At 35.6% G+C, this 25,735-nt stretch overlaps 1 protein-coding gene across 1 annotated transcript in view; it reads right to left on the reverse strand.

Moving 5' to 3' along the window:
• The window catches only part of PPP1R3A (protein phosphatase 1 regulatory subunit 3A), a 37,893-nt gene extending 14,106 nt beyond the window's left edge, over positions 1-23,787 (reverse strand). The window contains exon 1 of the mRNA XM_007089151.2: positions 23,000-23,787. Within this exon, the coding sequence (XP_007089213.1) occupies positions 23,000-23,787 (788 nt within the window). The remainder of the gene's footprint in view (positions 1-22,999) is intronic.
• Positions 23,788-25,735: the final 1,948 nt, after the last annotated feature.

Raw genomic sequence — 25,735 nt, forward strand, 5'->3', positions numbered from 1 at the left:
AAACAGAAGCGAAATATATGATCAAAAGAGAGAGAATTAAAGAGATAAATTTCTAATTGTGCACAGACGTATCTAAGGAAAAACATTTAAAGGCATGATGCAGAAGGGATTTAGATTGAAAGACGAGTTACGTTCAGTTCCTTGATGATAAAGAAAGGACAGTAAAAGGAAGACAGCTCTGCATTATTAACAGGGATTGAAAGAAGCAGGAAATCATCTTAAAGAAAAACTTCAAAATTTTTAAATGGCTTTATATTCCCTTCGATGCTGAATCTGGAGATGAATAACTAATACGGTAAGGAACATGGTATTTGTGGACATCACATTCCTTATCTTTAAAGCGAAAGCTCTGGATTAGATTAGGGATATCAAATACAATACCCTCATGCTGGCCTCCCTCTCTAGCATCCATGGCAAGCACTGATAACACATCAAGGGATTTCCTTGCTGAGACTCCACTGAGCTCCACGAACCTTCTCCGCACAGCCTGGCATCCACCACCTGTCAACCCCTTTATTGTTCAAATTGGAATGTATTTGCTCTTCTCACTTTTGCTATTAAATAGCATGCCTTCCAGTTTTAGAGTTCTATATTTATATAAATAATGGGAGTATCTATGAATATAATTTTGACATGTTTAATTTGGAAATTTCTTAAACTAATTAAAAAAATCAAAATGCTAGAAGAATCAGTAGAAATAGCTGTTAACCTAAAATTGTAATACAGTCAAAAATAAACTCTTGATAAAATCTTATGACCAGCAGTATCAGTTCAAATTGATAGAAATCCTACCTGCACAGTGTGTGAGCTCATCTTCTATTCTTTGTAATAAAGATGACAGAATCATGTATTTCCACATTATTTGGCTTTTGTCCAGGTAGAACGTTTCAAATAATGGAACATTACCAGTATCAAAACTGGTTGGGATAAATAAGTGTATTGGATAATACGTAACATATAAGCTAATTTATTACTTTTAAAATATAATCGTAAACCATGGCAAACCACATGCCCCTTGCGTAAACTCTAGTAAACTGCTCAAGCATTCAAGAAACTAAACACATACCATGACATTAGGGAGCAGATGGTTTTATAGAGTCATTTACCTGTTTTCCATTTACTACATTTCTGAAAATCTCTACTTCTATTTCTCAGTTAGAGCATTGCCCATTGCCTCACTGCTTGATTGTGAATATGTACTGGAAACAATGGTACTGTGCCTTCTTGATGCAGGAAATTTCAATAAGTGAAAAACATACTTTTGCTGAAAAATTCTTTGTTAAGTTTCTTTTCCAAAGTTTCTTCATTTTGTCGCTCTTTTTCCTACTCAGGATTGCCCCTTCGAATCTGCTTTGTTATGTCAAAGCACTAGGTGCTTTTTTTTTTTTTTTTTTCTTTCTCACTTCACCTCACAGGAATCAGGACAAAAACAAAACAAAACAAAACAAAACAAAACAACAACTACTTAGATTTAATTCTGTGATGGCATCTGGGCAACATGTGCCATTTTGTGGCAATGTGTATTTTCTAAAGAGGTACTAATTTGTGAGGATCTAGGAGGATCTTGGAGGTCCAAGTGTGAACCAAAAATTGTAGGTCGCTTTGGGAGGAGATGTAATTATAAGTAGAATCCATGAATTTTAAGTGAAGAAGGCTTATAGGTAAACCTGGCCCAAGGGGGGGCCTCTGCCACGTCCTGCCAGTTATACTCGTTATACTCCACTGGGGGAGAAATGTGAATGTTTGTAAGCGATAGGTACTGGAAAAACTAAAGAATACACATCAGAGAGATTTCAGAAAATATTCTTAAACTTATTGGCCCACAGTCCTTATTTCACTTGAGTTTTAAAGGAAGTAATTGTCACCCATGGAGTAGGTGGGTGACAAGAAACTAGAGATTATTCAGCTGAGACTCTTGCTACTTCAGAAGTCTGACATTCTTCTTCTCCACATTTCCCCAGCAAAGTGAGTGCTAAGAGCTTTATACCATCTCCATCTTTCAAAAATTATCAGAGTGTTGTCATGTGAATTTTTTTTCCAGAAGATACTAAATTGCAGGCATTATTTTTTTCATAATGATACTGATTTTGTCTCTGGTGGTGTAAAAAGTCATTATGCACAGAGTCCTGACTACTGAGCCAGCTAATTGCAGTTTAAGAAATTCTGATTCAACGTGTTTTCTTTGTGGAATCTACATGTAAGCATTGCCTAAGCTATTTGGTTTGTTAAATCCAGAGCTTTGACATCCCAGCTCTATAGCATTTGTGTTACGTGTCGTTTGGAAACTGTTTTAAGAAAAAGCAATTTCGATCCCTACAGTGACCAAAATATCTCTTAAAAGTAAATAAAATAAATGTGTGAAGCACTGGAAAAATAAATAAATAAATAAATAAATATTTCTACAGAAAAAAAGAGAGAAAGTGCTTTAAAGTGTAAATCGATATATCCAGTGTATGTTTGGAAGGGTTGGGAGACGGAGTCAATACAAAGGAGCATGAGACTTCCAGACTTGAAAATCCAATCATTCCAGAAGTGACACCTCTGGGAAGGAATTGTTGCCGAAGTAAGGGTGATGGGTATGAAGTCAGAGCACCAGCCTGCAGCTATTCACCTGAGCATCTTTGCCCTCAACTGTGTCTCAAGATAGCAGTGTTGACAAGTAGTAATTCATTTTTTTTTTATGGGGAACAAAGTGCTAAGAAACTTCTCCAACTTTTTTCCCAGCTTCTGTCCAATCCTGTCTCCTGACCAAGAATTTCAAGCATGTGTCAATACTCTTTCCTTCATCTGGATAGTAAGTTGGGTGAGATGGTGTACAGTTCAGTAGAAATACTGAAAGAACAATTCTGCAGTATTTCTTCTAGGAGATCACAGGTTTTATGTTTGTAAAAAGTCACCAGATATCTTAAATATAATAACTGGGACCAACAAAAGCAGAGGCATGACAAAGCAAGTTAGAAAAGTTCCAACACACGGTGCCTTCCTGTGACTACCTTTGTTAAATTTAAAAGCTATAAAGTCATTCTTAGCTTGTTTCTTCCTTGCTATGGAATTATACATGTCTATTTCCTCTATGTTTTTAATTTTTTATATATTATCAGCCACTGTTTTTTAGTTTTAATGAGTGTTTATGATATGAAGTCCGTTGTAATTCACTTCCATTCTCAAGCAATTCAGTTTCACCAACATATTTCCAAACTAGCTCTTCTACTTATGCTAATCACGGGAGAAATTGATATATCAGGGAAAAGAGAAATATGGTAAATTGGGTTGGATGGTTTATGTTAAAATCCAAATAAGAACCCTATTATCCAAGTGGATTTGTATTTAGCTGCATTTGAAAAGTTTTCCAGGCAGACCGAGTAAGGCTTAAAGCATTATTTCTAAATTTAATGCTTTTGTGCACTTACGTCACACATTAAAATCATCTTAATGCACCTTTTTGTCAATTCTTCACAATAGTATTACAAAAGGAAGGAAGGAGAGGATACATTTAAAAAGCAAATGAAAAAGAACTCAATGGAAGCCTATTAGGCTACCTGTTGATGAGCATGTAAGAGAGTCATTAATATGCGGCTCATTGACATGATAGGCCATAATGACTCCTCTAGGGACGGTTCAGTCTATTGTGTCAGAGACTAGTTAGGGATTCATTAACGCGAAGACTCGTGACTTCTTAATATGCAAATTATTAATGCAATGCACTGAGGCATCCCTCACAAATGTCCACATTTTGCATTACATGTTTTTGCCACCCTTCACCCACCCCTTTTGTGAACTATTTTCTTTCTTCCATCTTCTGTTGCGGATTTCTTCACAAAAGATTCTGCACTCACGTGGCATCTATCACTTCACATTCAAAGACCTCCTCCCCTTCAGCGCATGTTTCTTGGATTTAATGCAGGTTTACATATACAAATCGCTTGAACATTTTGAATAAAGCAGTAAAAATTCAGCATAAAACCTGATTTGAGATATTTCTCCAAGGTCAAATTGGTTTTTGGCTAAAGGCAGGGCAATGTGAACAAAGTCGTTGTTTTTAAAAAGTGAGACTCTGAAACATGAATAGTATCATTTGTCCTGAAAGTGGGAGGGGAAAGAGAAACAGAGAACCGAGAAAAGCCCAAGAAAGAAGACACAAGGAAAAAAAAACATTTAATTAAACCAAGAAGAGTAACTATTCATACCAATGTAATACATTAAATGAAGAAATGGATTTACACTACTCAATGTCTAGCATACAGCAAGTAATCAGTAAGTATTAGCTGGTATTATTATGTTGGCATTTTGCATGTTGCAAAAAGTTGAAGGTACTATCCACATTTCCTATTGAAACAATACGAAAAAATATTATGGAGTGAAAGTTGTTCCGTCTTTGTCTTTGAATTAACATACCACAAGGAAGGGATCAAACATATTCTTTATTCCTACAGCAGAATTAACTACAGAATTCATGGAGAGATACTCAAGTATTTTTTGAAACTTATCCATATTTCATGTATAGAAAATATGTTATAATATACCTTGTCATGTGGGACTTTATATACTACCCATATTCATTTTCTTGCACTTTATTACTCTAGCCTTGTCTAAAATACAATAGCTTCTCTACTGCATTTCAGGAGAAACAGACTCTATTTCTAAATTCCATAAACCCTAAACTCTTCAGTGGGTCTACAGAAGTCTGTTTATCATGAAATTCGTATTTCCATAAAAAATTAGTAATTTTTTTAAGCTAACAGCTTATAGAAGTATAATGTGTATATAAACTCACCCACTTTAAGTGTACAATTCAGTAATTTTTAGTATATTTAGTATATTTTCAGTACATTTTAGTATATTTAGTACATGATGGAGTCGTGCCATCACCAAAACCTAATCTTAAAACATTTCCAACACCCCAAAAAGAAAGTTCATGTCCCTTAGAATCACTCTTCATTCCCCACCCGCAGCCCTGGAGTACTAATCTTCCTGTCTCTATATATTTGCCTAATCTGGGCATTTCATACAAACACATTTATGCAGTATGTGTTCTTTCGTGTCTGGCTTCTTTCACAGCGCATCATGTTTTGAGGCTCATCAGTGTTGTAGCCTGTATCCGTTCTTCCTTTCTTTTCGTTGTTTAATAGTATTCCACTATATAGATACACCACACTTGGTTTATCCATTCGCCAGTTGTTGGGCATTTGGGTTGTTCCATCTTTTGGCTCCTGTGGGCAGTACTTCTATGAACATTTACGTATCTGCGTGGGCATATGTTTTCATTTCCCTTGGAAGAAACCTAGGTGTGAAATTGCTGGGCTTGTGATAATTCCATGTTTCACATATTGAGAAACTGTCATATTATTTTCCTTTAAAGTGGCTGTTCTATTTTATAATCCCACCATTAGTGAGTGCATGAGGGTTTTAATCTCTCTATGTCCTCGCCAGCACTTGTTATTATCTCTTATCCATCATAATCATTCTAGTGGGTGTGAAGCAATACCTCACTGTGGTTTTGATTTGCATGTCCCTAATGATTAATTAGTTGTCTACTGTTTTATGTGCTTATTGGTCATTAAAATAGCTTCTTTGGAGAAATATATATTCAAATGCTTATTGCATTTTATTTTATTTAATTTCTAAAATTTATTTATTTATTTTGGGAGAGAGAGAGCGTGCAAATGAGGGAAGGGCAGAGAGAGGGGAGGGCAGCGAGAGAGAGAGAGAGAGAGAGAGAGAGAGAATTCCAAGCAGGCTCTGCACAATGGGCTCAATCCCACAAACCATGAGGTCATGACCTGAACTGAGACCAAGAGTTGGTTGCTCAATTGACTGAGCCTTCCTGGCACCCCTTAGTTTATTTTAAAATTGAGTTCTCTTTTTATTATTGAGTTGTAAGAATTCTTCTGCATGTAACTCACTTACTAGATATACAATTTGTATTTTCTCCAATTATGTGTGTTGCCTTTTCACTTTGTTGACTGTGTCTTTTGAAGTGCAGAAGTTTTTAATTTGGATGACGGCTGTAATTTTTATTAGCCCTAAAGTCTTTGCTACCTTGGAGAGTTCCTATATAGACTTTATTTGATTAAATCTCTTTAGGGAAAAATATTATTTTTAATATAAATAATCTTTATTAATATAATTATCACAAGCAACTAATTATACTTCACATTCTCACTAATGCTAATTTCAATACCAAATGCTAGAAAACATCCAACAGTCATTGGTCCTACCTAGGTTCTAGACTGAAGTAGTTGTAAACAGATACAGAAATGATCCAAATGAATATGTAGATTTAAGGAAAGAAGTCCAACTGATTTAGGAAGCTCACAGTACAAACATCATGTTATTTTGTCTGGAGCCTACCATTAGAAGAGATAGAGTAAGCATGGAGGAGTTCATCAGTGCCAAGATGACTCTCCCGGTTGAAGGTCTTTGGATCCCTGATTAAATAGAGCAAAGTTTATTACTAGGAAATCCTAAGAAGATGAAGTGAGAAGGGCTCAATAAGATAGACTATGGTTGAAGATTAGTACAAGAGCAATATGGTGCTTGGAAGGACTAGTTGAGAACCTGATATGAGTCAAAAGGCAAGGAGCAGGTGACTAAAGAAGTTGGGCCACAGACTGGGATTGCTGAAGGAGTCGGGTGCAAGAGCCAAATTCTGCTGAGATGCAGCCACATTGCCAAAGGTGGTATCTCGGCCACACTTTCAACAAGGCAGAGGAAGATTCTGGAGTCAATACTCTGAAGAATCGTACTACCAAGTGGGCTTGAAGGACTCAGTCCATCTATTGGACATCATGCTAATTCAGAATGTCAGACACAACTCAGTGTGTTTTCGATGGACAGATATTTAATATTTGCTAGACATTATACTAGAAGTTAAACCACGAACACAAGCCAAGATTAAACAAACTCTGCCTTCATAAAGTTTACAGTGCAAAGAAAGATAAATAAAACCAGCAATTTAAAAATCACAATTGTACCATTCACGACTGGGGAAGCCTGGGGTCCTACAGAAAAAAGTACTAGGAGCACTAACCCAAACTCAAAGAGGGGAGGGAGCTGGCTGTGTAGATACATGGGCTTGCAAAGAGAGATCAGACTGGAGGAAGAGGAGATCCTGCAATCTGATTACAGACACTTTTTAAAAGCTTGATTTTCTGATTTATAAAATACACAATTCTCAAAAAGACAACCTTGTAAAAGAAAACTTCTAAAATTTACTTCATTCTAAATGGTAATTAACTTTATCTTTAACATTGCTACTATTACTTAACCCTCTCACGTGCCATACCTGTAAAAGTGTTACTTCGTTTAGATTTACTTTCTTTTCGTTTAAACTCTATTAGTGGATACTGAGACCAAATGAATTGCAATTTTTTTTAAAAAGTTAACTCAGAACACCTGTGTTTATGTCTTCAGATTATACCAGTTATTCTTAATCCTGGGGCATAACAGAAACACCTGGGGAGCTTTTTAAAAATACCTGCGCCTGAGCCCAGCCCCCGACAAGTGCAATTCGTCTTTGTCATGGCGCCTACGTATGGGTACCTTTTTTTCCCCTTTCCTGTGTGCAGCCACACTTGAGAAACCCTGGTTTACGCTACTACACTGGCTGCTCTGTGAAGGTATGGTTAGTGTGAAATTAATTCCTTCAGTAAAAATACTTGGAGTTTTCGTGGGGTGGAAAGAGGAGACGGAACATATAATCAAATATGCTAGCATTAATATAAATTTTACACAGGTTGTATTTCTGCTACTGTTATGTCTATAAAACAATTAATTTTCATTCATCATGGAGATTGCCCATCCATACTTCAGTGAATCTAAATTTACTTATTTTTTTTTAACTGAAAGGAAAACTACATGTTGTTTAGGGTAAGAAACATTCATAATTTCTACACTAAGAACCATATTGCTATTATAAAACTGATAGTGTTTGTAAAATTTTAGACCCAGACTAGTAAAACAGTGTTGAAAAAGGCAGAACTTTCAATTTCATAGTTTAAATGTAAGTTTATGGATAATGCTAATAGCTTCATGTTTTTGGGGTTTATCATATGTAAGAGAATGTTTCATGTAAAAATACCACAACCAGGTATATTCTGGTCTTCTTTTTTCCTGATATGATACGCAAGTGAGGGCACTTAGAAGATTATACTTGCTGTCTTTGAGAATCGGCATTTCGCAATGGTTTGCTTTGTTTGTATATGTATGGTGTTGATTTTATGAAAAAAAAATTCTTTTCACATGTCTCATTTTATATAAACTTATTATGCGAGTTTGTACAATACTATATATATATGATACTAGTAGTCTATAATCAGGATAATCAAAATATGTGAAAGTAAAAATGATAGGTACAATTATTTAGTGCTTTTAAACTCAAATAACTCCAGTGTTAAATTTCTTCTTTGTTTAGATTCACTATAACACAACTCCATCTTCACTAAAACAAAGCTGCAACTTGGTCCTTCAGTAGAAAAGATGGACCTTTGAAAGATAAGATATGAGAATCTGGGCAGCCAGAAAGCAGCCAGGAAAAGGAGAAAGGGATCCTAGAAAGGTATGGTGTCAAAGAGAAACTGTTTTCTCTTTACTGCACGCTTCCCTTTCTGTCACGGACCCTGTGATGAGGTTGTGACTGGTCCTGTGGAAAATATGCCCAACGGTCTATAGGAGACATAAGTAGACAAAAGGGAAAGGTCCATCACTTAAAATCGCTTCAAATAGTGCCCCAGCTGCTTTGTTCAGCATGGGACTCTGTTCCCCCAGATTTCTTCATGACTAACTCTCTTCAAGTCTCTGATCAGTTGTCCTTTCCTCAGCGATGTGCCGTCTTTACTAATTCTTCTGATGCCGCTTTGCGTTTTATATTCTCAGCTGCATTTGCCATCTTCTAACATAACTTACTTATTCGTTATGTTAATTACTTATTAGTTTTCCCTCCATTAGAATGTAAGCTAACCCAGGAAAGAGACTGTCATTTTTTTCACTAATGTACCCTTGCTGTTTCGAATAGTATCTGGCACGTGTAGTATGTGCTGAATATCACTTGTTGAATGTATGAAGACCCTTGATTGATTTCTCCAGTCACTAGTGTCTTTTGTTTGTTTATTCTCTATCCATGCACAAGCTGAAGAGCACAGTAAGACCTTTGCTACTGATATTCTTATTTTTTTTCTTTCAAGTTAACCAGAACTCATACTCTGTCAATCTTGAGGTCACTGGTGTTATAGAAGGGACCATACTAGGGTAATTTCCATATGCCCAACCACAAGGATAAACATTGAGACGCCTGGACTAATCTTTCTCACTCAGTTAAAACATAACCCTTAGATTTTAAAGGAAGAATTTGGATCAACTAATTATAAAAAGAAAATTTCCCCAGGCATGACCATGAAATAGGTTTAGAAATCTCTAAAAACGTGTGCCATCATACATATCTGCTTTTTATATTAAGGATGACCTATAGCAAAATGAAATAACTAACATTGATAACGAGAAAGGAATAAAACCTATATTTAACCATTCCAATAGTAAAAATGGTAAAGACACAGTAAAAAAAAATGGTTAATAACATAAAAAAGATTTTAAACCATGAGACACCCAAAACACAAGCAGAAGTGTAATGGTGTCCATAAATGCCATAAGCAGTTTTTCAAGGCAGTAAGGGATCTTCCATAAAACACGATTAGTAGAAACATGTTAGGAGAAAAACATGAGGGCAATTATGCTCAACATTTACAATTAAATCAATATCATTTCATACAGTTAGCAACCCAGTTCATACTTTTCATTTATTTATTCTGAATACTTTCTGAATTAATATAATTGAAATACTACTTTATCTTTGAATAGGGAGACTAAAGTTCAGATGTTCAGCCTAGCAAGAGGGCACAGTTCATTTTCAACTTTGTTTTTCAAGTTTGACTTTCACAATTCTGTCCATTCTAGGCAGTCTGATTGACCAACAAAATCCTCCCGTTGTCCTTCACACTGTCTTTTCCACAAATATTTTTTACTCTGTGTAAATGCTCTCCTGCTCCTCCTCCACCTACCGGGGTTTACCGTTTCAATGTCAAGCTCAATTCCTCTGAGATGCCCTTCCTAATGAGGGCAGCCTACAAGTACAGTCCTTTCTGGAATGCCTATTGCTCCGTGTCTCCATTGATTTTCTCTGAGTACGTCATTCCATTTGGCACATACTATGTTGATAGCTAACTCTTCAGGTATATAAATATTATCCCTTAACCAAATCCATGCTTGAAGATAGAAGCTACCTAGTAGTGTTCTACATAAAACAAGAACCCTCTTATTTCTTTATGAATAAGTGGCTGCTTGAGGCATTTTGGTTCAGAGCCATAGCAGATTAGAGAGCTTAAATCACAAACCTGACTTCTCTTAAATATTTTCTGGACTTGATCAAATAGATCCCTTTTGCCCAATTTCTTATATGAAATGAAGTGGTATTGCTGACTACAATGTATAAAAGTGATCTAATGGGAGATAACTTTATATCACTATAGAAATGTGATAGATTTAAAACATATTCTTTAAGCTTATATAATTAGAAATTTCTAAATGAAAGGACAAGGTAACTTATTAAAGTAGTAATATCATAATATTAATATCATAGAATTAAAGTTGTCAGTGTGATATAGTCCATACATGATATGAAAGTCCCGCCTCGTTTTGTAGCCAACTTCTAACTAATGTTACAGATCCTTAGGTACAAAATTAAAAGAATGAAAGGAATTTCATCAAAAATTACCATAACTGGCCAAGGAATTCCCTAGGAATTAGAGAAACACACACACACACACACACACACACGCACACAATTGACATTTATAATCATGCCAACATAATTTTGAAAGGGGTTTCAAAAAATTAATTTCCTTAGAGGTTACAATTCATCACAGACCATTATATTGGACTGTACTAAAAAAAATACCCCCCCAACTTTCTCAACAACGATGCCTTACCCAGAAAATGTTTAATTCAGTCTCACAAATAACATTTTCAGTGGGAACCCATCTCCACCTGTACTTTGAAAGTTAACTGGGGGCACCTGGGTGGCGGCCTCTGTTATGTACCAGACTGTTGATATCGGCTTGAGTCATGATCTTGCAGTTGTGAGATGGAGCTCCCTGTTGGACTCTGTGCTGAGCCTGGAGCCTACTAGAGATTCTTTGTCTCTCGAAATAAACAAATAAACATTTTTAAAAAGTTAATTGGGAAACAACAAGTTTAAATAATAAAACTTTAATTTCTACCTAACTGCACTTAAAAACTTCTTATAACATAAGAACTATTTACAAATGCCATGCGTTCCCTCCCTCAATAATACATTTTCACTTTGGGTCAAGACTTTAGGTTTTATACAATAAAGTTCTTTAAAATATTAGGAAAATTATAGTAAAACTCTTAATGAAAACTATGGGGTGTCAGTGGAGGGTGATGATATAAGAACTAATTACTGTGTCAGTGTAGGGGGAGCATATTAGTATTTGTGCCATAAAAATATGTAATTATTTATGCTAGTTTCCTAAGATAGATGTTTGTTTCACAAATCTTACTGTCATAAAACTCTAATTTTTAATGTTTAAAAAAATTTTAATTAAAACTTTATACTGTCTGATGATGACCGTACTATTTCACTTTGAGCTTGTTAACATTTTCAGCAAGTATTTTCAAGGTATTTTATGTTCTGCAAAATCAGCAATTAGCTATAAACTAGAAACTTTCCATTGCTTAAAGTTTTCAAAAGTTAAAGCTCTTGCCTATAAGAATCAATGCAAATGGGCCCCTGTGTTATATAGTTTCAAAACATCTGCATACAGGAATATGGGAAGTCTTCCTATTCTTCCTGTAACTTTTCTTTAAATCTAAAATTATATCCAAAAAAATGTAAATAGTATTATATAGAGTGTAGCAGATCCATCACACTGCCTTTGTAGGTTTAAGGTTAAACATTTAGATGCATTGCATTAGTCCCCTTAAATATTTTTGGTTTTTGATTTCATGTAGGGGAAGACCAAGATTGCAGTCCCAAGACAGAGCTGAAAGTGCCAAACAACTTAACACAGTTGAGCTTTAGGTACACAGGAGGCATCCAGGAGAGGCAAAAGGCCCAGTCAAGGGAAGACAATAAAATAAAGAAAAGCTAACAGGACAGCAGGCAGGCCCAGAATCCACAGGTGTCAGGCTGAGGGAGCAGCACACGAGCAACAGTAGCACTAATCTGAGTATTGGCTTTGGTCCTAGCCCTGGCAAGAAAAAAGAATGAATGACCCAATTCTGATCAGTAGACATACAATATCTGCCTTTGGTCTTTCATTACTCAGCCTGTTAAATTTTTCTGGCTCTGGTCCCACTGGTCTGGACTGTGGTATAAAGAAAGTCAAAGGCCAACCAATGAATATTTATTTTATTTGAGATAAGATTATTTGACATTACTTCAAAGTAATATTATGGTGACTCCATGAATCAGGTCTTGGGAAGACTTGGGAAGACTCGGGATAGAAAAAAAGACCATCGTAGTAGACAATCCCATAGTAGACCATATTAATTTATTTCTCAATTGTTGAGAAAGTTACTGCAGAGACAAATTTGCTTTTCATCTGTTGTTTTTTATAATATGTATTTATAGTCTTTATATATTCTATTCTTAATTTTTAAAGTAATTTTTATTTTTGATCAAATACACGATCATTACCTCATGGCCATAAAATATAATATGGATATAGAATCAATAGGAACCAGCAAAAGGGAAATCAGTTCTTCTGTTTTTTATCTGCATGGCAGGGATGTTGTCTTTTATTAAGGGATGTTGTCTTTTATTAAGTTTTTTATATGCGTGGCAGGGATGTTGTCTATTATTTTAAACAAAATATAAAATAAAGGAAGACGAGTTATGATTTAAGGAGTAATGTAACTTTGGTGTGAGACATCAAGGGAATTAATTTGCCACCTGGATATCCAGATGGAGATGTCCAGAAGGCATCTGAGTTTTAAAGATTGTGAAAACAATAAACGTACTCATCATTAAACTGTAACAAGCATAATTCAGTCTTCAATTATTCAGAAGCTGCTTTTGGATTTTACTAGGCCTCAGGGTTATCAATGAGAAAACCAGTTGCCTTTAATAGATATCTTTAAGAGCTTTTTAAATGCAAATACTTTTATTAGTTACAGTGAGGAATCACGCTTAGACAAACATATCATTCCTGGCCTCAAGGAACTTGCAGTCCAGTTGGGAAGATGACACACACACGAGTTTTTCTTTAAGTACAGGAAAAGGCCACCACTGTAAATGCCACCTTTGTAAACATTGTGACTAAACAGATACCGAGAGCCCTATGACAGAAGTCCTCTTCCTTCCAGACATACAAATATATGATAAGCAATAAGTCTTCTGTTAAATGTTAATTTTTCTGTCTCTAAATAAATTACATCAGATACAAACATGGTAAACAGCAATCCTTTCATTTAAGGAAAGCTGTTTCCTTTTGTACCCTAGAAGCAACTACTCCATGAAAGAATATGGCCAGAAATACTGTCATTTAAAGGAAGAATAAAGAAATATAAGGCCAAGGGGCAGCTGGGTGGCTCAGTTGGCTTAGGTTATGATCTTACCGTTCATGAGACTGAGTGCCAAGTTAGGCTCTGCGCTCATGGTGAGGAGCCTGCTTGGGATTCTCTCTCACTCTCTTTCTCTCTCTCCCACCCTCTCCCTCTCTCCCTCCCTCGCTGCGCCTTCCTTGCTCTCTTTCTCTCTCTTAAACTTAAAACAAAACAAACACACAAATAAAACCCCAAAGCAATATAAGGGCAAAAGGGATCCTATTTGAACTACATGAGTTTAATGAGAATGGTAAACAAATGTCTTGAATGTCCATATAACGAGCATTATCTAAAAATTTAACTTTGTTTGCCAAAGTTAGCTTTAAATGAGATATTACTAATACAGAAAATATGCACACGATTAGCAAACATATGATCTATCTGAAGAATGTCTTTATGTATTACACACACATATACACAAACAAGATAAGGGTTAAGTAAAAAGCCCATAAAAACAGATACGTGTATGTATATTTTTCCACAAAAAGGAATTGAGTCAAGAATAATTTGAATATAGATGGACAGTATTACTTCTGCTCGCTATGTTCAATTTACTAAATAAATTATGAACTGGATTAGCTTTCCCAGTCCTCTGCATATATTCATTAAAGCAAATAGCGCGCACACACACACACACACACACACACACACAGTCAAGAAATTTAACATCTATTCAGATGAATTCTGCTTGTAGACATTGTATTAACCTTTCTACAAAAGGATACACTTAACAATTTAAATTTCAGCTGGCTTAGACTACATTTGACTTTTATAAACCTATTCAAAATTTCTTTTCATTGTCTTATACAGTTATATTCTTGAGTGAAATTTTATTAAAATATTAGATATCTATAAAATAGTGTACATAGCTATTCTAAATTATTCATTATTTGTCTAAGATTCTAACAGCTATCTTTTTAGGTAGAATTGAGAAATACACTGAGTAATCTTCTGAAATACCTCTAACTTTGTAATTTTGTAAATTAAGTATCTTTCTCTTCTGTGACTCCCATAGGAAGTACAGTAATAATAACAATCACTCCAGAACTCAGAACTCAAAGCTACTAATGGCAGGATCGGGAGAGCTGTTTAGCAGCCTTCTGTTCCCTGCCACACCTGAAATGTTAGTGCCCACAGTGCCATCCTTGGAATAGTGATACCCTTCACTCCTTCGGAAAATCTAGTTGGTGAGGAGGTTTTTTTTCTTCTTTGATTTTTGCATTAGAATACTACCAACTAGTTTAGTAGTTTACTAGTTAGGCCTGCAGGGTAACAATCTAAAGCTGTTAGGTTACTTGACAAAGAAAATAGAAATCAGTCACAGAAACCGAGGAAACAAATGGCAAGATTAAAGACCTAGAACAATATGAATGGGACATAAAAGACAAGGAATTCCTGATAGAATACATTACTGAAGAGCACAATTTCCCGGTAGATGATTAATAAGAGAATATATAACCATTCGGCCCGAGTAGTTTTTGGCATAAGTCTGCCTGGAAGCAAAAGAATTAAGCGGTCTTTTCTAAAACAATACGACTTGTTGAAAATTACTCAGAAATCAAGTGTGTTTTAACATTGGAAACAATGATTGTAACTTTATTTACACCAAACACAATAGAGACCTACTTAGAATATATGTGAAGATTATATTTTCTATTGCACCTGAATGTGATTTTCAAAATCTGTGCAATGCTTCTATTGGTAAATACCCAGAAGATTTAACATATGACAGTACATTATAAAATCAGCTGTATTAATCCTCAAAGGGAGATATTAGTAAAACGTGAGTATTGTTCCCAGTTTCATTTCACACATGGCTTATGAAGCTGAAATTTACCTACACATTTCTATGTGATTTGTAATTGTGTATGGACATCCACAGTAATTTTTAAGAATGAAAATAAGCTTGGGGTTTTACTTAGGAAGTTATAGTCTATTTGATTTGTATCATAGCTTAAATCTGTAAAACAAATCAGAATACCATCAATGTTAAATGGGCTATAAAATCTGTTTCACATAATTAAGAAAAGGGCCTACTATTTGGCATGCTTTACAAATCTGAATTGGGGGATATTTTGTCTTTTTTACTACTACAGATTTCAAAAGGGGTAAATAAAATTCAAATCCACAACCACACATAGGACAGTCATTGTCTTATGACAGTTTGAATCCCATTTCTATTTGTGACGTAAATGGTACTTATTTGCAACACACCCCAATTTCAGACCCTTTCACTTGAGGGGGAGAGAGTAGCAAAATTTCCTGAGACAGATTTGTTTAATGTACAGTTGGTCTCTGTCACTAAACAATGCCATATAACATTCCAATCTAGCAATTTCTATTTTGTCATAAAATCTTTAAACAGCAGGGTGATATGATTAAGCTTTCAAAACCAGTTATTACTTATACAATAGATAATAACACTACCATGGCATTTACCCAAGTAAAACTATTAGAGAAGCAGAATAAAAGCCTGAAAAGATCCGAGGCATATGTCCTGAGGAGATTTTTTCTTTTTTATATAGAGGTAGGGTACGGAGAATGCTTTAAAACAAAGAAATGACTGAAATGCAATGGTATATAATATATTTTCTTAGAGGAAAAGAACTACATAAAATTCAATTTCATCTTCTATTCATAGGTATAAAGCGATAAGGTGAAGTCATGTGCAGGTAACTTTATTTATTTAGTCCAAAAGAACTATTTTAAGAACTACCTTAAAAAGAAACACGTTGTAGTTTTTTGTAAGTAGTGTTCAACTTATGAACAGGCAATCCAGATTTTTTTTTTGTAACCCAGAAATTGCTGGAATTTGGAAATAATTTTCCTCATAGCAGCAGTGGCATCAATATTGGTGTCCCTGATTGGTGACCAAAAGCTTATTGAATCTATAATACAACTAAAATTGAAACTCTTTGTATTAGCCTGGGTCCTGGCAGCAGAAATTATTATAAGAAAAAAAAGCATGCCTCCATTAATCCTGAGCATAGAACTAGCCATATACAAGATTTATAAAAGTGGAATTTATCAGGGTGCCTGGGTGGGTCAGTCAGTTAAGTGTCCAACTGCAGCTTAGGTCGTGATCTTGAGGTTCATGAGTTCAAGCCCTGCATCAGGCTGTCTGCAGCACGAATCCTGCTTCAGATCCTCTAACCCTCTCTCTGTTATCCTCCCCCACTCACTTTCTCTGCATCTCTCTCAAAATAAATAAATAAACTTTAAAAAGTGGAATTTATCACCAATGCCATTTTGAGTGCATATAAAGTATCAGCAACTGAGACAGATGCTTGTATATGTTAACTGATGTATTTCTCATAGCACCTCTGCCAAGTAGAAATTATTATCCCTATTTTGGCCTTAGTGAAAAGGATGAAAAATAAAATTTATCCAAGTTTGCACAGTTAGTAATTAGTTATACTGACAGCTCAAATCTGCCCGACTTTAAATGGTATGCTGTTTCCATTAGGCCTCATTGTTTATGGAATCCACCTTTTCCCTTCAATACACACATACAGTCCAGACCCCCCCCCCCCCCCACCGAGTCCTCTTGCCTCTATGGAGCCTTTACTACAACTCCGTACACAAACTTGCCTTGTATCCCATAATGCTCTCTGCTCTAAAATTATCCATTTCCATTGTTTCGATCCACACTTAAAGCCCCCTTGTGCAGCTGACTTTAATCAGGTGTAAGATAAAGATAGTCCCTTCCATCCTAGATGTGTCTGCATTTAAGGAAGGGAAGTGTGTGTGTGTGTGTGTGTGTGTGTGTGTGTGTAAAAGTTTCAGGCATGGTTTCAAGGTGAAGTGTCAGAGTGTAGAAGAACTTTTACGTCTGCCAGGGCACTAAGGAGTCGGGCCCACCTCAGATGTCTGCTCCTGAGGTCACTTCCCCTATATTATTTCTGTTGGGATGTTGGGGTAAAAACTTAGAAGAGGGACAAGAGCCACAGGCAGCAAAATTGGAAGAAGGTGGAAAACTAAATGTCCCAAATTATAATCATTTTTTCTTCTTGGAGCCTTATTGGCTCAGAATGCTTGGGCCCTATCAGAATTTGTGTAGACTTGCAGATGGGCTTTGGGTGGGAAGTAAAGTCTCATGGAGATCCAGAGGATCCATGTAAGAAACGGGATCCATAGTGATTTCCTTCAACCAGAGCTTCAGAAACACCTTGAATGATGAGACTCTCAGGTTCTTCTTCTCTCAGAAAAGGCTCCAAAACTACTCCATGGAATCTAGGCTTCTAGGGCTATGGGTTTATACAAAACCAGGAAGCCACAAAGCCCTGGTAGATCTCCAAGGAAACTAAGCTACTTGGCTCCTTGCTGTCAACCAGCTGGCAGCTTCTAAACGGTCCTCTTGACAGGTCCTGTGCAGCTGCGTTTTATGTTTCCATATGGCCTTGCCAGGGTCCCCCCCGCTTTAACCAGACCTGGCTTCCACAATTAGTACGGACTCACAACAAGTTAGTTATGGAATACATTAAGTCCTAAAGGCCTCATGGGGCTATTTACACCTCTTTGGACTATTTCCAGGATCCCAGATTATACTGTAAGTGTAAATTAAGGAAGTCTCACGATCCAATGGGCCTGACTGGAACATGCAACATTACCATATCTTATGCTCCATTTTCCAATGCTTTTCTTGGCTTCATTTTGACGATTTTATACCACCCTGAAAGGTAAACTCTCTGTAATCTTAAAATCATGCTTTAGAAAATATTTCTCTCTTTTCCCTTCTTGAATGTGCCTTATTCTATTCTCGGGTACAAAAATTGAAGACTGATCAATTTTCTCCTTTGGCATTGAAATCTTTCAGGAATTTATTTGCATTCACCTGGCCAAGTTATAAATACCATCCAACACCTATATCATGCCATTTCTTTACTTAAAATAATAAATTGGGTTCACTTAATAAAATAGAAAACCAGATGAAGTCAGTCTGTGTACCCAACAGTTGGGAACATACATTTAGCAGCTGGTGGGGGAACAAAAAGGTCACTCCTCTAGCCCTTGCACAAGATCAGTGATAGATCACATGTTCTAGAAAACATGAAACATAATGTAAATGGTTCTTACTTTATTTTTTATCCCATCGTATACCCAAAGAATCGGAGCTGATGGTCTCTCTCTTTCCCTGTCTCTTCTCTCAGCCCCTGGGAGGCCTTTTCTTTGGGGCCTCTCCTCATCTCAGAGTCATGTTTGCAGCCATGTTTTTCTCATGGATACTGGTGTCTGACAACACACAGGTCCTTAATAAACACTTGTTGAATGAGTTTTGGAACCTGAACAAGGTAGACTATGAGGTCTAGAGAAATCGTACAAGTCCAAGAATCAGGAAATTAGCTGAACAAGATTTGATAATCATGGCGAATATGCTTCGCTTTTGATGACTACTCTGTATGTGGCCAGCACTCTATTAGAAGCCTTAAAAGTATCTAATTTTATGGTAATTGAATCATCACAATATCAGGCATCATTACCCCTATTTTACAGATGAATAAACTGAGGCGCTGAGAAGTAAAGTAATATGTCCACAGTCACCTAGCTACTAACTATATATTTTACTGGGATTAATATGCATTGTCTGTTCAATGCTGAAATTCATGCCTTTTTTTTTTTTTACCCCTTCCTTTCTGTTCCTCTATTTTGTCATCTAGTAAATGTGGAAATTTTAATACTCACTAAGAAACCCAGTTTCAGGGTGTTTCAGATATAAGGTGACACATTTCTCACGAAAATTTGCAATTGAATTAGTTTTGTTTATTGATTAAAATCCTGCAACAGACAAAGGAATGGCTCTCCAAAGCTGAAAAGTTGGGAACCCTGAAAGCAAAGTCTTGGTATCAAGACTTTGGGGCAGGTTGAGCCTTTCTAGGGTTTTTGAGATCCACCTAAAGCTAAAGTTAGCCTTGTCTTTTTTTATGCTGGTTAACATTTACTGAAAACTTACCATGGCCAGACACTGTGCCATAGAAGTTAATATGTATCATGCCACAGAAATGTCAACCCCTAGAAGATAGTAGTACTACTGTTATTCCCAATTAACAGATGAAGAAACCAAACTTAACTTGCCCAAAGTCACACAGCCAGCATGGTAGAGCTTGGACTCAAAGCCAGATATGTTTAACTCTGAAGCCCGTAATTTTAACTGCTTATGCATGCTATTTTTGGCTTATTTATCTCTGTAAATTTAATGTAATTTATATCAATGTCATTTATTTCTTTTGGTCATTTATTTTGAAATAAATCCCAAGGAATGCAGATCAGAAATCTGCTTAGTTTGTTTGCTAACACATACACCTGTGCCATATATGTGGTGACACTTATCAAGTATCTCATGATGCATGACTTTCCGTGCAATTAAATACCTTTGGGTCACTCTCAGTCACATGCCTGAGAGTTACAAACTCTGCTTTCCTCTCCCTCTAGATATTTCTTTCTGTCAAAGTGGATAGATTAACAAACATCAAATAGACAGCCATATCAATGTAGAGATTTTCAGACTCTGACCTGAAAAAAATCTCCACAGGAAAAGCATAGTGCCTAGGGTGATTGACATAACAGAAATCCTACCTCACTAAATGTGTTCCCACAGTTCATTCTGTATTTATTAGAAGGAATTATTGACACTTTCAGAAGATACAATCTCCAGGACCCTGATAGGAAATTAACTTTGGTTTTAAAAAGAATTGGAGCTAGATGTTACTGTCTGCATCAGGACAGTTTATTTTCACTTTAACTCTGAGTTATATAACACAGTATTATCAATTGCTTGCATGTATGGAGCAAAAATCCACATAAATTTCTCTTCTGTATTTATCCTATGGAAGAAGTGCCCTGCAAATTAAGCTATGGAGGAAGTGTGGAAACACTAAAAACAGAAACAACAACAACAACAACAACAACAAAACCTATCTAGATTCCATAACTCTTTGAAGGGAGAAGGATATTTTAGAAGCTATAATTTTTTGATCAAATAAGTATTAGTTCACTTTTATTTTAGCCAACTACACGTTTTGCAAAATAACACTAATAAGGTGTGCTCTTTTTCCCTAACTAAATTCTTCACAATGAAATCCAACTGCAATATTCATTTAGAAATTTGATAATGCTCTCTTGTGTGAGTTTTAGGAATATTTGAAACCCCATTGCATATAAATTATATCATGGAAAAGCTGTATAAATATTCTATTACGGCACATGCTGTTCTAAGGATCTGTCAGGATTTCCTTTATACACTCCATTTTGAGTGGTATATAAATCAGATGTAAAAATTCATGTTGGACTGAAACTCAGCACAAAAGGCCTCCTCCAGAGGCAAATGCTTTTTTCAAAATGTGGTTTGAATTATGTTGGTCATTTTTAAGTTATAGAAGTGCAGAAAATGTATTTGTGGTTTTGAAGGAGAGAGATTTTTTCCATTTTTATAACTCATTAGGAAACTTTACAGGCCTTTAGACCATTTTGTGGTTTAGTTCTTCTCAGGTTTTTCCCCAAAGCAATATTAAAACTTGAATGGTGTCCGCTATGAATCCAATGATTACTGTTCTGAATACAAATGTGTGTATGGATGTATATAGTTATACATATCTTAGACTAGGAGAAGTTCCAATAATATCATAACTGGGGTGGAAGATTAGACCTATCAGTTGCCCTTTTTTGTTCTTGGTTTCAAGTCAGGGTTTATCTATCAAAAGAATCCTCTATCTATACCATAGTTCACTGCTTGTATTTTTAAAGCTGCATCTTAAACTTCAGAAAATACCTTGGACTTAAACACTGCTTCTTCTATTAGCATGTTGACAATAAGGTTGTGACCTTTCTAAATTTTGCTTTTCACTAACAGAGAGAGCAAGTTGCAGCACGTTTAATAGATATTGTAAAGTATTCAATGTGCATGTTTGTGTATATAAATTACTTTGTTAAATAGTGTTGAACTTATTTTGTCTATATAGGTAACATGTTGCCAAGTAATTTCATAAACATCTAAGTTATTATTTTAGCACATGTAGAGATTATGGTTATACTATTCTCTTAACAGCATCAGTTAAAATCTGAGAAAGTTTTATTTGGACTGAGAAAGTTGGCAAACTTCTCAAAGTGGAGCAAGCCAATCTTTCAAATGACTTTAAAGGATAATGAAAATAGAAATATTTTATATGATTGAATTGCTTCCACCTATGTTATATTTAGTTCATCAATGTGTTAGACTAACACATTTAGTGTTATTATTTACTATCATATAATAAATCAAGACATTAAAGCATAAAGAGGTTGAAATTTTTCCAACGTTATTCCTTATATTTTTTATTAAATTCCACTTGGAATCTCAGTGTCTTGATTCCTAATACAGTTCCCTCTTCAAATTACACTATTTCTGGTGCAATTGTGAGAATCTTTAGGTCTAGTAACAGTTAGGATGGACCACCCAAAGGACAATCAAACATTTGCCTGTGACTTGTGGAGCAAAGTCGACTTTCCCACTGAGACACTTGGAGGATCAGAAGGAATCTGTCTCCTCCTGGATGTTTTATCTACTAACCTAGTGTCATGGAAATTAGCCAACTCTACAGTGGAGACAGCCGAATGCAGTTTTCTTTATTTTTTCATATTAACAGGAGAGCAGGGTTACTAATGAGGAGTCACATCCCAAATCTCTGATCTATAAAGCTGAATCTCCTTATTTCTATTTGGGTCATTTTTTTTTTTTTTAATTCTGCTCCATTTGCTTTTACTAACTTATGCTACTTTGTGTTCTATAATGTTATATTTGTTTATAATTATAAACTTTCTATGTGATTCATACATAACTCATATACTTTTGTCTTTCTCTTAGTTTGTCGTTAAAGTCATCACTGTTAGGATTTACTTAACACGTATCACTCCAAACACTCCTATATGACTTAATCAGTCATTAAAAAGTTTGGAGGGAAGCCTACAAATTTCTGAGAACTAAGAGCATATTGAAACACTGTTTTGTGAGAATCAGAAATGTTTTGAAGTATGGCATAGACATTTAAAAGCCACTGAAAGTAAATATACTATATATGTCAAAAAGAAGCTTTACATGTTAAGAATCTACATTCCATGGTTGAATTTAACAATTTGTAAGTCATTAGGCGGGCAATATGCACATTGTACTCCCCTGCTTCTCCATTTATTATATTATGCCCATATTTTTCCTTGCATTTGGAGGAGAGATAACACAGTGCTATTATTTGAATAGCACTGACGTTGTTAAAGCCTAGCACCGTTGTTTTCTATATAATGAGCAGTATATTTTTAAACAGAATGGCTATTTCTTACAACACATGAAATGAAGAATGACATAAAATACTTTAAGACTATGAAGAGTAATGAATGTAAGACATATCCTTACCTTGATTTTACCTTTAAGCAGCCTTTTATTTGTCTATTAGGAACGTCTTCCCGTGGTTTTACAGGCTCCGGCTCTTGTTCTTTCTTTTGACAAATCAGTATATAATTTGTGCCATTATTATTTGACCAAAACGTACCAACAGAAGTTTCGTAACGTATACAAAACTCAACTTTACTGCCATCTTTTTGGTAAGGGGGAACCAATAAAATCTTAAAGGAGAACTGATCAGTTTCACCATCACATGAATTTGGGACATATTCTGCTAAAATGTCATAATGTGTCTGCCAGTCATCCAAGGACATTCTCACATATACTAACTTCTCAAAAGAAATATTCAAAACTCGAATAATGCCCTTCATACTCGTAGACCCAGGAGGATACTCAGTTGACTCCAGTATTGCTTTCTGTACTTGAAGTTGCTGCATAAGATCTTCTTTTGAAGAAGGCAACTCAAAGAGTGGAGATAAAACATATTCTTCTGTGTGGAAAATGTCCTTACTTAAGTCAAAACTGGTTGAAACACTCGGTAAATCCCAGCAATCAAATTCTTTGACAGACACAAGATTGAATCCAAAGGTGTCAGCGAATGAAACTCTTCTTGTACCTGAAGACGGAGTGCCCAGGTACATATCTTCAGAAGAATCAGAACCTCGTCTACTAGGTTGAGGGGAGAAACCAGGTTTGAAGGTAGCTTTAACTTCTTCATCTTCAGAAAGAGAATCAGACAAATTAGGAACTTCTAAAAAGTTATCTTTGCTAATCTGACTAGGTTCTTCAGAAGACTCCATTGGGCTCTCTGGTATCAAATAAGAGAGAACTGTACAACTAGTAGAGGCTGATATTTGAGATACTGAGGCTTAAAATAAGTATAATGTTACAGTTGACATTGCAGAAAGGAGTCAGCTCTATAAATAGGTCCAATGGCGTGTAAACTATGCTAGCTCGCCTCCAAAGGCCTTTAATATGATAGCATCCATGTTACTCTCACCAGTATGTTTCAGATTTAACTCTCAGTTTTTAAAGTTGCATTTGTTTATGAGCTGAGTTCTAAAAAGATATTTTAAATCATTTTTTACTGTGTTGAAAAATCTGAAGCTTTACAATTAAAAATTGTTATAACCAGTTGATCTTAAAAATAAAAACAACCACAATACTAATATGTAGTTTGAGCTAAATCAATCTATTGGAGCAGACAAGGGCAGACGGAAAAAAATAAGAACATTTGTAGAACTGGAAAAATCCAGTGCCTAATAATAATGGTAGCTACTATTTAACAGGGCCTTACAGTGAGTGTAAAATGTGAACTATAAAAGGGTTAAATAGAGGTGCTGGGAGTTCTCAGGAAACATGATTTAGATGGAGAAGGCATCATTTGAAATAAAGCATGAAGGGTAGGTAGGATATAGACATGCAGGGTTGGAGTGAAGCGGATTTTCCAGGTGGGAGAAATGGCCTAAGCCAAGGCCTAGAACAAATAATTAGTCAAATCCGTTATTTTAAACATTAGTGAGTTTCTTTTAATTAAGCTATGGAAAAATACACACAAGTAATATGTTATTGACTTGAAAATATATATGAGCAATGGTAAGCCTGGCCCAGGAGTGAAATATTTATGTAGAATAAAATGTTCATCTTTGGCAAATTGCCATTTCATGCCCACAGAGCAGAAGTTAATACCATGAAATCTTGGAGTTTGATGTGAGTTTTAAAATGTGAGCAGCCTTTTTAGACCACTGAATTTTTGTGTTCGTGTAAAACCCACTTTGGGGATGACAATCAGGTAAATACCTATTAAAAAAATTAAATATTCATAAGCTTTGGCCCTGGAATGTTCCAGCTAGAAATTGCCTTATCAGTACAACCTAAGTATACAAAGATAAATTTGTGTGTGTGTGTGTGTGTGTGTGTGTGTGTGTATTCATAACAGAATTATTTTAAAACTCTAGAAACTATCCAAATATCCATCAACAAGAAAGTAAATACTGGGACACCCATACAATAAAATGTTTTGTAGTCATTAAAAGGCTACAGTAGCTCTTTATATATTGATACAGAAAGATAACCAAGATAAATAGCTAAGTGAGAAAAGAAAGTGTGTACAGATATTTGCACAGAAAATTCCTGGAAAGACACAGAAGACATTGTTAGCAGTGGTTATCTCTGATCATAGAGGTTGAGGGTTGTAGGGTAGAGGAGACTCTTGACTTGATAGTCTTCTTCTGTACTCTTTGAAATATTAGACATGAGCAAGATCTTTCGCTATCTCTTTGACTCAATGAATTAAATTAAAAACAGAAAAAAATATATTTTCAGCTTATCTCTTTTGAGAGACAGAGAGAGCAGGGGAGGGGCAGAAAGAGAGGGAGAGAGAGAATCCCAGGCAGGCTCCCTGTTGTCTGCATGGAGCTAGATGTGGGTCTCGAACTCACTAACCATGATATCATGACCTGAGTTGAAACCAAGAGTCAGTTGCTCAACTGACTGAGCCACCCAGATGCCCCTCAATTAATTAAATTGTGAGAGGTGATTAATTAAAAAAGGCGGGCTGTCCAATAGCATTTCTTTAATATCATAGCTTTGTAAGTATATTATAACTTATTGGACAATTTGAATTGCATAAAATAGTGGTTCAGGAAATTATTTTTTTAATTAAAAATGAGTAGGATCTAGAATAAGGAAATTAAGTTATTTGGGCCTTACCTTACCCATAAAACAAGAAGGAGTGGTAACCTCACG

This window comes from Panthera tigris, chromosome A2 (genome assembly GCF_018350195.1).
Source record: "Panthera tigris isolate Pti1 chromosome A2, P.tigris_Pti1_mat1.1, whole genome shotgun sequence".
Classification (NCBI taxonomy): Eukaryota; Metazoa; Chordata; class Mammalia; order Carnivora; family Felidae; genus Panthera; species Panthera tigris.